At 38.4% G+C, this 12,566-nt stretch overlaps 1 protein-coding gene across 3 annotated transcripts in view; it reads right to left on the minus strand.

The window, feature by feature from the left end:
• Positions 1 to 2,319: 2,319 nt before the first annotated feature.
• MAP2 (microtubule associated protein 2) overlaps positions 2,320 to 12,566 on the minus strand; it is a 376,564-nt gene continuing 366,317 nt past the window's right edge. For 2 of the 3 annotated variants that reach the window (XM_027873756.1, XM_027873754.1), the window contains 3 exons: positions 7,169 to 7,250; positions 6,415 to 6,527; positions 2,320 to 6,242 (listed from right to left, as the gene is read on the minus strand). In XM_027873756.1, coding sequence (XP_027729557.1) covers positions 6,027 to 6,242; positions 6,415 to 6,527; positions 7,169 to 7,250 — 411 coding nt within the window. In that variant the 3' untranslated portion in view covers positions 2,320 to 6,026. Of the gene's footprint in view, positions 6,243 to 6,414; positions 6,528 to 7,168; positions 7,251 to 9,018; positions 9,112 to 12,566 lie in introns of all 3 variants that reach the window. The other variant, XM_027873755.1, reaches the window with a different exon arrangement.

Consider the following 12,566-nt stretch of genomic DNA (forward strand, 5'->3'; position numbering starts at 1 on the left):
TACAGTTTTAACTATTAATGATGAGACGTTGATTCTCTGTGTAAAGTAATTTGGAAGTGCATTTAACAAAACTGAAGGCACCTCATTGGTAATGGGCTTGTTTCAAGTTTCAAATTGGTGAACTTTCTGTATTGGTTATGTCAAGTAACTTTTCATAATTTGGTTACTGCTAAAATAATTTAGCTATTGTTGGTTATTGTTTTAATGTGTAAACTAGCCAAAAAGCTTGTTTGGGTTATGTATGGCTTGCTGAGAATTTGCAAGTGTGTAGAAATCTCTAATGATTGGCTTTTTACACAAAGACAAATTTAAGTTTGAGATGTAAATCTTGGAAAAGTCTTTCCTAAGCTGTGATTAGTAAAACTTGCTGTTTGAGGTAAAAGCTCATAGGATTTTATTTTGAGTTGTCTGAAAGGTCATAATCAATTGATAATCAATAATCCACCATCTGAGAGAAATGCCACAAGCTACTCAGAGAAATGCCACAGGGTACTCAGAGAAGGTGATACTGGTGGAAAGTCAGCATTGGGAAAAGCTGAGAGGACAATTTTAGCCTCAGTCTAAGATGGGATCCTCCTGACTCAGTTTCCCCATTATGTTCTTTTGAAAGGGAATGTTACCCACCTGCCTATTCCTGAGTCTGGCTAGAGGTGGATTTGATACTGCGTGGTTGGAATCCAAACAGAGCTAAGGATGTTTTATCCTTTCAAAGTTGGACCCTAAATCTAGTCCCTGTTTTATATCTGGGCCCTGCAGTTTTTTTCTGTCAGATTTGTGTCTTCCAGACTATAGGTCATTCACCTACAGTTGGTAGCAAACAGCAAGTACCAACCAATGTTCCCACATCGTTCCCTGGTTGCAGCCTGTGCTAGGTTCCAGTCAACCTCCTCTTTGGGACCCCCTCGAGGCAAGGACAGCTCTATGTCCCTTGCCAGCAGGAAGCAGTTTCAGAAACCGAGACCTTTGCCCCTTACTCCAAAAGAGTTTGGGTCCCATTTGTTTGAGGGGGGAATGATGGGGTTGGGATCTGGGTCCCAGAAAGGAAAAACCTTGGACTTTTCCACATGGCTAAATCTCTGGTGTTCCCCTGAGGCTATAATCCCCATCAACTGGCCTTTCATTGTGGACCTCCCTATGGTCCCAGGCCATTTCTCTATTCTCTCTTGGCCAAGGTCCCTGGAATTCTATTACCTGATAGACTACTTGGTCACTCCTAGGATCCCTCCTATAGTCTTTCTGTATGTAAGGTCTATCTTGTCTCCCTTAAGATGCTTAGATTCTTATAATCTAGCCACTGCTTACCCGTGTTTAGACTCCTTAAGAGTCTGCCCAATATGACAGTGTTCTAATAAACCTTGTCTTTGGCTGAAAGAAGGCTTGTGTCAAATTCTTTTGGGCAGGACTCTTGTGTTGTGATTTTGGGGTCCCAGGACCTCTGAACCCCAAAACAGCATCAGTCTGACAATATGACTGGTCTTTAATAAACCTTGTTTTTGGCAGAAAGAAGGCTTGGGTCAAATTCTTTCGGGCAGGACCTGCATGTCTCCATCTCAGGGTTCCAGCACCCCTAAACCTCTAGACCTCATCATAGCTTACTAGTGAAAGTCTTGGCCCAAGGAAGATGAGGCATTGAAGGACAAATTGCAATAGGGTGTGGGGGAGGAGGAAAAGCAGGACGTTTGCCCAGTAGGGACAGTCCTATGGACTGTTAGGACACCATGTCAGTTGGAGGGCTAGGGTGTTGGTGGCTTGTTGGGGCTTGTTTATTTACTGAGGTCCGGAGGAGCTTGGGTGTGGTACAAGGCAATGGTGTCAAATTCCAATAGGAATGTATTCCTGTGGGCAGCATATTGAATTAGAAAGCCACATATTAACAATATCTATGTTGTATTATATTTTTATGTATTTAGTTAAACATTTCCCAATTATATTTTAATGTGGTTTAGCCATATGGGGGAATTTTATGAGCCATATACCTCTGGCTAGGGGAAAAGGGGAGGACAGAAATTGGGGTCAAAAGACAAACTTCTTGACCCTAATATTCTTCTTGTCCTTTAAGCAAAGGTAAAATGAAAAACACACACAAATATGAATAAACACCCATCCAATGGAAGAAGTAGTCTCATCAGATAAGTAGTTAGATGACAAGCAATTTTATTTTGCAAAACAATCACTATTCAGCAACAAATACAATTGCAAATCTGATTGAAAAACATGAACTAACTACCAACAGCCACTGAAGAAATGCCTCTCTATGGTAACAGGCTCTAGAATTCTCAGAAAAAAAACCCCATAGATTTGTAAGTTGTGTTTTAACACTTGGAATCCAGACACACTGGGTGTACATTTTTTGCTTTTTTTTTTTCCTCTTTGCTAAAGTTGAAGTGAATTGTTATGATTAACCTTTTCGGAGTCTGAAAATAGGCAGCTTTGTTGTAGAGGGAATCGCTCCAGCTTACTCACCTAGGCTAGAATCCTACCTGTATAACTTTAAACACAAACATGGAATTAAGCTGAAATATTGAAGGAATATATGAAATCTGTCTCCACTTATTATGAATTCACTTCCAAGCAGCAAATCTCTTTTTCTGCCACTTAAAGGCTAAATGATTCCCTTTCCTCTTTCTTCTGGCATGAAAGACAGAAAACAAAAATGTTTATATTTCCAGTTGTGTTGGAATCAATTATGAGGAATATCACTACATTAATACTAATGTAATATTATTTGGTGGCTAATATACCATTTCCTGTTGTACGTAGTAAGAAAAAATGTAAAGTCTACCATAGGTTTTGTAGGCCAATTGCCTTTGCATTTTCCCAACTTCCATCAGTTTTCTCTGTCCAGCCTTTTTCAGGTCCTTGTTTACCTAGTGCTACACAGGGCTTTTGCTTGTGGATGGGACTGGAGCCCATCATCCTGCTAACACAGCAGGTGAATCCAGAGAGAGTTGGTTCAAGTGAACATGGCCTTTAAAACTCTTCATGAATCTGGATCATGGTAATTTAAATGTTTCTCAGTTGCAGGTGATTCCAGAGAGAGTTGGTTCTTTTGTGAACGTTGGCCTTATAACTCTTCATGAATCTGGATTACTTAGGCAGTTACAGTGAGACTGATTCTCAGCAGCCAAAGCCAGAGTAAAGCTGGATATAGAGGATCTAGAATCAAAAGCTTTTAGAGCTCTGATTCCTAGATTGCCAGATGCATTGTCTTTCTTATTAGTATTGTGTTTGCAAAGCTTATGTTGAGTACTGTTCTTAAGAGTGAAGACAAGGCTTGGCTTTTTCAAGGGGCTTCAAGAGCCCTGTAACTTAACCTGTGTGTTTCCCTTGAGTCAGCAAAAATCTGTTTCTTTTTGCTGATTTTTAAAAAGACTCTTGATTCCTTCTGGGCAAGTCAACTTAGTCATTCTAAAGACCTTGTTAGGACTGGACAAGAAAAAACTAGAGTCAAATAAATGTCTTCCACTAATCTAACTCTAGACTTTTATATGCAGGTAACTAAACTTCACCATCATGAATCATTCTTTTTGTTTGTTTTTGGTGTGTGTTTGTAATTTTAAAGCAGATCTAAAAAAAAAAATACTTGAGTCACAGGTTAAATGCTGTTCTGACCAGCTGGTGTTCAATTTCTGTTGAATGAATATTCCACAGTCCTTTAGTTGCTAGCTAACACTATCAAAAGGCTTAAGAAAAATACTGCCAAGTTATTTTTCACTCATTGGTGGTACAGGGTCCACAATGTGTTCCACACTACTAGTCTTCCTGTTTGTGCAACATGAAGGACTTTGATGCACTACACCAGGAAATATTTCTATGTAAATGCCAGGGTTAGTTTAAGCAAACTCTACTCAGCAATTACAAGGCAGAAATTAGAAACCCATTGTCCCACTCAGTTTCTAAATTCACAACATTTGCATCAAACAACTGACTGATAGACAGGGTTAGACAAGATTGGGAGTGTATAAAAACTCTCTGCTGAAAACTAATGAAGTAAAGGATTTTCTGTGTTTCTAGGGGTTTTCCCTTGGGGAATTTACATCAATAACAATGTCAGACGGATCATTATATTACCCCGACAGTTTCCTGTCTCTTCACCCTTTGTATTTTTGTTAGATGATACCCACTAAAATGTTGCTGACTTCCGCGCTCATCCTCTCCTTTCTACTATCATTGTCAATTTTTAAAACAATTAGCTCAAAAGAAACAACAAATCACTCTCTGACTTCAACACTGTTTTAGCTCAGTTGCTAAGATGAGGAATCTTAAGAACACTTAAAATAGCAAAGAACTTCTATAAATCATGTCATTCTCTGGCCCTTTTTAGAGGCAGCTCAGAAATGGATCATGGAAAATGTTTGTCAAGGGGTTTAAAATCAACAATCTGTGATTTGAACTAGTTGTTTCGTGATTTCTAGGCAAGATTACTGTAGATAATATCAGAACAGCCCTCTCCCTTGAGAAACCATACTAAGCTGCAGCATTTTTTTTTTTTAGTTGATGTAGTGTTATAGCAAGCAGAATGCTGAAAAGTAAATCCATCAAATCGGATGCTGCATTTCCACTTTTTGTTTCTATGCACACTTAAAAAAAGTATTCTTCTAATTGAAAGTATTTTTACTTTTTTGATATGTGGACAAATGTTTTATTTCAATGGGTGGCCTCCTCTGATAGTCTAGCTAATTTAACAAGGAGATGCCATCCTGAGGAGAGGAATGACATTTTCTCAAATTCACTTTCTTGGATTCAACTTTAGCAAATGAAAAAAAAAAGTAAATAAATAAAAGAGGCCATCATCTCATAATTATTGAAGTAAAATCCAAATTACTTCTTAATTTAAAAAAAATTCCAGAATCTCAAACCAACAGTTTTTCGATCCTTTTACATAGATCCAGACCTCCCCAGCAACATCTATGTTGGTGAAGAGAAACAGAAAAGGAAAAAAAAATTCTAGCATTACAGAAGAGACTTGTATCTGGCACTATAACAGGGGCACGGCTTTTAGTTGTTACAGAAAGCAACTTCATGCTAAAAGTTTTTCTCTTTTTAATTTTTTTTTGTTTGTAATAGGGAAAAAACCCTGCTAACATCTACTTTCACATACCTAAAATTTCAACACCAAAGGGTGCAAGAGACACAGATACTGTGAATAATAAAGAAGTATAATATTCAAGTATATGAGGGAGTATCACAAATGGCCACAGAGAAATATATATATGTATATATATATGTATATCTATAATACTGTATCAAACAGATGGAAAGGATGTGAAACTTGTAGTGTGGACACAAATCTAGCCAATTAACTGACATCCTAATCAGACACAAGTCCATAGTTGTGGAAGTGCTCCATGTCTAAAAGCTGCTCTTGTATATCACTTCCTCAAAAATACAGTTCAACTGTTCTTCAACTACTTTTTTTTAATTAGTTAAATAATTTATCAGAATCACCTATACACTGATTTAATTATCCAGGCCCAAAATGTTAATAACTTAATTGAATCTTTCTTCCCATTTATACAAAATAATACTTTTTTTAAACTTGTTTTTTTTAATATGTTCTTCGCATCTTGTAATCAGACTCTTTCAGTTTAATTTAACCTGTAATAAGTTACAAAAGGACAATCTTTGTTGTCCATAAACAGACCAGTGAAATGAGCAGCTTGGATATTAACAAGGCTCTTCAGAAAATAGTGGATGGCCTTCAGGCACATGAAAGGTAAAAATGCATTTTTAGCATAGTACTCCATGCAAGACAGAGCAGAGCAACAAGAATTATCCAATGGAATATTTTGCAATTGTACTCATGTAAAGCCAATGAGTCTTCCTGCTGCAAATGAAAATCAGGTCAATTTCTGAACATACTTAAATTTGGGAGATTCTTTTTTATCGTAATGGTTACCATAATCTTGGGATAAGATTTCTTTTAGAATTTGTAGGGATTGAATATAACACCTGCTCTGAGCCCGCTCCTGCTAAGAGCTCATGACTAAATAGAATTACTTCATTCAGTGTTAAATGAGACAGATTCATAAGCCCTGCTTAGCAAGGGCAGCAGTGACATCTTCGGCCAAAGTGGCAAGCTGGGGGGACTCAAGCAGGTTGATGCTTCCAGATGAGGAGACATTGCTGAGTCGCCTGGGGGAAGCCACACTGGATCTGCCCGGAGATTGTGTGATGATCTCAGCACCATGGTCTACCCGAGCCTTAGCATGTTCTCTGAAGTTCAATTTTTGGCTGTCAATCTGTTCAGGACAAAGAATATTTATTATTGACTTAGTCATCACAAATTAGAACAGGGGGTCTCTAGTCTACAGATCTGATTTTCAGATGACCTATACATGTTAGGATATCCCCATTCCTTACCACCCCAGCTCTTTCATTTGTGGCTGATTCGGTTTCTAAGAGGTTCCATACCTTGACATTACCACCTCCAGGTATGTGGTGGGCATTGTCAAGTGACCCCACTTTAGCTTGTGCTTTCTCTTTGAAATCCAACTTCACACTTTCAATTTTCACACGGCCACCACCTGTACAAGATAGAAAGATTTTATATGCAAAGATGAATTTGCTTTGATTTTTACCCTTGTGAGAGAATAGGTAGCAACACTTTTTAAAAATTAGGATCGGATAGACAAAACCAAATCACGGAATGGCATGTCACTTAACTTGACTTGCCTTGACTTTTTTTTTTAATTTGTAAAGTGAAGATTTTAGACTAGAAGTCCCTTTACAACTCTAAATTTGTGATTATTACAATCTGGATGGTCATAGTTTTGTGTAACAAATCTTTAAAAAGTCACCAAAGTCTATTTGTCTTTTGTCTACTCAGATAAAGTCTATTTGTCTTTTGTCTACTCAGGTATAGTTGAATACCATTAAAAATGATCTTCAAAGGAAGCTATTGACATTATTCTTATGCAATATAGTTTAATATTTAGTCTCTTTCCTCTTCTCTGCATTTCTAGTCTGAATAATCAGAGTTAGGGTGCTATTGTCTTTAATGTAATTAATTTGCATGTAACTCGGTTGCAGGAATTCCACAAACATAGCATTTGTTAGAAACTTAAGGAATAGAACAGAACAAAATGTTCCAGAAAGACAAAAGAAGGTGAACATGATCCCTTTGAGATGATTATTTCCATTTTTAACTGTTTTTATTATTTGTTACCTGGCCGATGACGGATATTCTTTAGGGAACCGCATTTGGATGTCACGTGGCTTAAGTCAATCTTCTTAGTAACAATTTGTATCTGCATGAGTCACATAAGATATATTTTAGATGGTTTAAATATACACACAAACTGATGTTCAAGCCCATACAGACTTAGTGGAAAGCACAGACACACACACACACAGGCTTGAATCCATTTGGATAGGAAGGAAGGACCCAAGTGTAAAAGTCCTGGAACCGAAGATTTTATTAGTAGAAACAGAACACACCATGTGGAATGGAAACAACTAGATTAATACAAGCTTTCATTCAATCAGAGCATTAGGTATCACCATGTTAAAACTTCTTATAAGCAAAAACCGAGAGAAAGCAGAGGAAGATGAATTGGTTAATACTGGAAAATGCTTTGAAGATTAAAAAGTATTAATTGTGATCAGTAGATTTCAAATATAAGTAGAGTATAATGAACAGGCTTCTTTTCTACAGTATTAGTAAGTGATTATACCTTGGTCAGTGGAACTTCCCTAAAGCACCATGTAATAGTATCATGGTAGTGCTCAGTTCTTTTTCCTTTGGTTTTTTTTTTGAATGTCATCCCCCCTCCAATCCTTGGAGATTGGAAGTTCTTCTACCTATTTTCAGGTCATTTAGACTCCCAATTCAAACCTTGCTGCTTAGGCATTTTCATCTGCTGCGCTTGCAGTGGAGGATAGGAGCAGCTGGTTGAGTTCATCCTGTCTTCCTTCAACTCTGTTATAATAGTATGCAGTATTTAGGTTAACTACACAATCCCAAGACCAAGCTCTGTGTCCTCATCAGTGTCCAAAGGAGTAAAGGGAAAAGGAGCCATAAGTATCAGTATCTGGCACTCAGCATTTAACCTATCCAACCCCTTTCATTAAACTCAACAGTGAGCAATGTATTGATCTCACAGTAATTAGTCTCCAAAATGTGATCATTCCAAGAACCAGCTGCTAGAGTGGGAATGTTATTTGATTGCTTCCCTCCCCTCTCCTTGTGCTCATTTGAGTGGTGAATGACCCATAGCTAGGAAAAACTCAGACATCTGGCTCTGATCACCTGCCCTTTGCTTGAGGAAAATTCATCCAGGAAGAAATCTGTGTGCTGAAATATATAAAATAGTTGGGATTGGTGTTTCCTCCCACCCCTAGAAGGAATCCTCCTTGTTCTCTGAGTATAGACCATTTCAGTTGTGAACTGGAGACATTTACCATCTAGCCTTTGGATTTATACTTTCTTATCCTACCATACCACTTTTGTTCTAGTGAAGGAGAGAAGGGAAAACTCCTACAGGACAATTTACATTGGGATTTAAATTCTTTTATTTTGAATTATATGTAGAATTTACTTGATCACTTCTGCAATATTCCAAGCGAATTACGGAGGTGAGTAACTGCTCTGAATACTTCTGAGAATATTAGCTTCCATCTCCTGTGCAAGTTGGACTGCCATAATGTCAATGGAACAGTTGGGACATGTGGTTCAGCTAGCTAATACTGTATTTTTGCTGGAGGAGGAAGGCAGAGAGCACCAGGCAAAGACCAGTGGATCAAAATGGTAAAGTAAATGGACTTGCTGTCCTCCTAGCTCCACAGGTTTACCTTATGCAGTTTAATTTGCTGGAAGACTCATAAGGAAAGGATAGGAAGCTTGTTACTCAACAGTCACGGTTGACATGCCACTAGACCAGGCTGACACATTAAACAGTAGTGAGAAAGGGGGAAAGTGCTTGGGAAGAAGCAAGGCAGGAAAGGTGACAGAGGGCTGGCTCTTCAGGAGGCTCACTCACAGTTAAGGACACCCTCCAAGTAGCAGCTTCTACTTACATTTCCTCCCCCTGCAGAATGTTTGATGTTATCCTTGGAACCACATCTGGACTGAACCTCGCTAAAATCCATCTTCTTGTTTAAAATCCTAACCTAAAAGGAATCGGAGGGAACTTACTACAAATGGCTTTCATTCTTGGGGGCAGGAGAGAAGGAAGCCAGAATGAGCCTACTTTTCCATGTGTGGTAAGCAAGTTTTATGAGGGCTGAGTATGTATCTGCCTAAATACTAATTTGGCAAAAGCATGAGGAATCCCAATATTTTGTATCAGTCACTAGAATTTGTCACTTAACTGTAAACTGTGGAAGGCAAATGTTAGGATGAACACTATCTAGGTATGTCAAGGGAAGCCTATTCCTTGGACTCAGCATGGTATGGAGGATCTTCAACATTTTAGATAAGATCTACTGCTAAGCCAGGGATTCAGGTCCTCACTATGGAGATCTCAACAATTCAGTTCAGTCTAAAACTTCAATGACTATGGCAGATTTCTTCTTCCTTGTTCTTTGCTTAATAGATCAGTTGAAGACTTGACTTCTCAGTTAGTCAGTTTGTTGTCCAAGAAGCCCATCTTTGCTTCACCTTAGGATTCCCTCTGACGTTCTTTATTGCTTAGAGGTATCGATACTCTCTTCAATGAGGAATGATTGGTTGCCTCTTAGGAATACTAGGCAAACTTTGAGAAAGACAATGTGAACATGTTAAAAGAGCATTGGATTTCAAAGCATGGCCCTGGATTTGAATCCTGGATCCATCACTTAACTAGCTATGTGGAAGCTGTTTTACCTACTTTCAGTGAGTTTCACTCCTTTAAACCTCAGTAAGATGGAGCCAATAATATTTAGACTATCTTTGTTACATAGTTCTTTTGAGGACTAATGAGATAAAGAAGAAAATGTGCTTTATGAGGTGCTATACAAATATAAGCTAGCATTATTATTAGTATTTATTGTTATGATGTTCAGTGGTACTTAATTCTTTTGTTGACCTGGTAGATTATAGCATGTCAATATTGTCCATGGGGTTTTCCTGGCAAAGATGCTGGAGTGGTTTGCCATTTTCTTCTCCAGTAAATTAAGAGAAACAGAGGTTAAGTGACTTGCCCAGGGTCACACAGGTAGTAAGTGTCTGAGGCCAGATTTAAACTCAGGTCTTCCTGACTCCAGGCCAGTGCTCTATCCACTGAGCCACCTAGCTGCCTTCACTACTACCACTATGACTGCTATCATTATTAACAAAGGGGAAAAGATCCTGGTAGGTAGCATGAAAGCATTCCACCCTAGCAGTGGTTTCTTCTTTTTCTTTTTTTTTTTGTTAGGCAATTGGGGTTAAGTGACTTGTCCAGGGTCACACAGCTAGTAAGTGTCATGTGTTTGGTCTGAGGACAGATTTGAACCCAGGTCCTCCTGCCTTCAGGGTCAGGGTGCTCTATGCACTGCACCATCTAGCTGCCCTTGTGGTTTCTTCTTTAGAGACAGCTAATATGCTCAAACCAGAAGTGAAAGACTAGGACCAAAGATGGGAAAAAAGATTAAAAACAAGCCAAGATAACAACCACAAAGTTTCTCATTATGTACACACTACTGTCAACTGTTAAAAAGAACTGTTTACCTAGAAAAAATACAGGTATTCATTGATATAAATAATGGAGTAAAACAAAATCCTGCCTCTCAAAATAACCTTTTCTCCCACTGATTTCCATTAGATATGTAATTCCATTAGTCAATAAATGATTCCATCAAACTAGCTTTGTTGCAATGTCCTTTACAGTAAACACAGAAACCTTTTCCATTCTTTCCTTGGGCATTACGTTACTTGTTGAATAGATAGCAAGGTATGGGCAGAGTGATAAGAAAGAGGAAGGAGAAAGTAGGGCAAACATTCTACAGTCTTACAAGTTAGGACAGTCTTTACTAGGATTTCCATTTCCCCTGTCCATCTCCTCTTGGAGCATCACCTTCTCTCCCCCTTTTCAGTCTCCCAGGTTTTATTAAGCAGCAGCAAGTGGAATGTGGCCCACTCCCCACTATCTCCCTGCTTTACTGTAGAGATATTGGACTTAGAACTCACTTTACCCTTTGAACCTGACAGGAAGTCAGAAAGTTGGCTCACTGTTATGAGTTGCATCTAGCGTAACTTTTTACTCTCCATCCTCAATGAACTTTACTTTCTGGCCCCAAAATGGGGGAGGAGAATCAATTTTAAAATTTCTACAGGCCTTGCTGCTCAGAAGCCAAGGCAGCTATCAGTGTGAAAACAGGAAGTTCTTTGTGATCTATGCCCCATTGCTGAGCACTATTGAAAAATCTAACAAAACAGCACACAATCAAGCACAATCAACCATGATGTGTTTGTGTAACAGAGCTCACCATGAAGCCAAAAGTCAGCTCACCCCAATCTACATGAAACTGCCCACTCTGACCCTTTCTAGTACTCATTATTGGGCCCTAGCTATTTCTTGGAAGGTATGGGTTGAAATAAAAACAGAAGCTGAATGAGGGTCTCCTGATCTCAGCTGCTTTTCCTACCTTTTTCCCCGACATTGAGGAACAATCCAAATGTCACATGCATTGTCAATATTTAGGAGGAATTGTTTTATACTTTTTTGAGAAATGAGCACAAGAACTCAAACAAAAACATGCCCCAACTTACATTACTTTAAGGCTGATGCCACAACATAGGGAGAGAAAAAAAGATGAAAGCGCAAGATAAAATTGGACTGAACTGGACTAGCATTGCCTAGCTGGTCTGTCCCCTGCAGGGAAACATCACCAACACCTCTCTTCAATGACTCCAAGAAAGGGCCTAATTTTAAAATGGGATTTCAGAAGGCATGCTGACTAGTCTTGGCTTTACGGCATATAATAAAAGTCCCATTTTTTTTAAAGGGATCACGAGCAGAGTCTGAATTCAGCAATAAACCTGGCTCCTCTAGAAGGGTATAGTATTAACTCTTGATCATTGCATGGGTCTGAATTACTGAGTACCATTTTATTTTAACTTTAAGTGATAAACTGTTTTCAGAAAGAGAAACATGTGACTTGTTTTCCTAAAAATGCTCCGTTCAGATGGTATCTCCAGGGGCCTCATTAGTCTGGATATGAAATAGATGTCATCTGAATTCTTCCAATCACCTTTAGGAGCAGATTGAGGCTTAATAGATCCTTCAAAGATCTTTGCCTGTATTTGACTTGTTCACTAAGGAAACACAATCAGTGAAAATAGGAAGTGATTAATTCAGTGAAAGGACTTTTTGTTCTTTATGAAGATAATGTTACTATTTGCTTACTAAATATTAACACTTTAAATGTTGATTGTAGATAATTTGCTTTTTGTTATCCAAAGAACTGGTTACTGAATGGGACGGGGTGCTACTGAAGTCATTAATAGGAAATGATTAAATATTAAAGGATTTGCCCAGGATGCAATGAAGTATTATCCCATGGAAGTCCTCATTAATCCTCTATCCAATTTACGGGTCTTACTCTTTTCCCTCTGTTGCAACTGTAGCACCTGAATATGAGTTCTTAAACATCTTAAAGGTGAT

This window comes from Vombatus ursinus, unplaced genomic scaffold, assembly GCF_900497805.2.
Source record: "Vombatus ursinus unplaced genomic scaffold, bare-nosed wombat genome assembly UNPS02014802.1, whole genome shotgun sequence".
Classification (NCBI taxonomy): Eukaryota; Metazoa; Chordata; class Mammalia; order Diprotodontia; family Vombatidae; genus Vombatus; species Vombatus ursinus.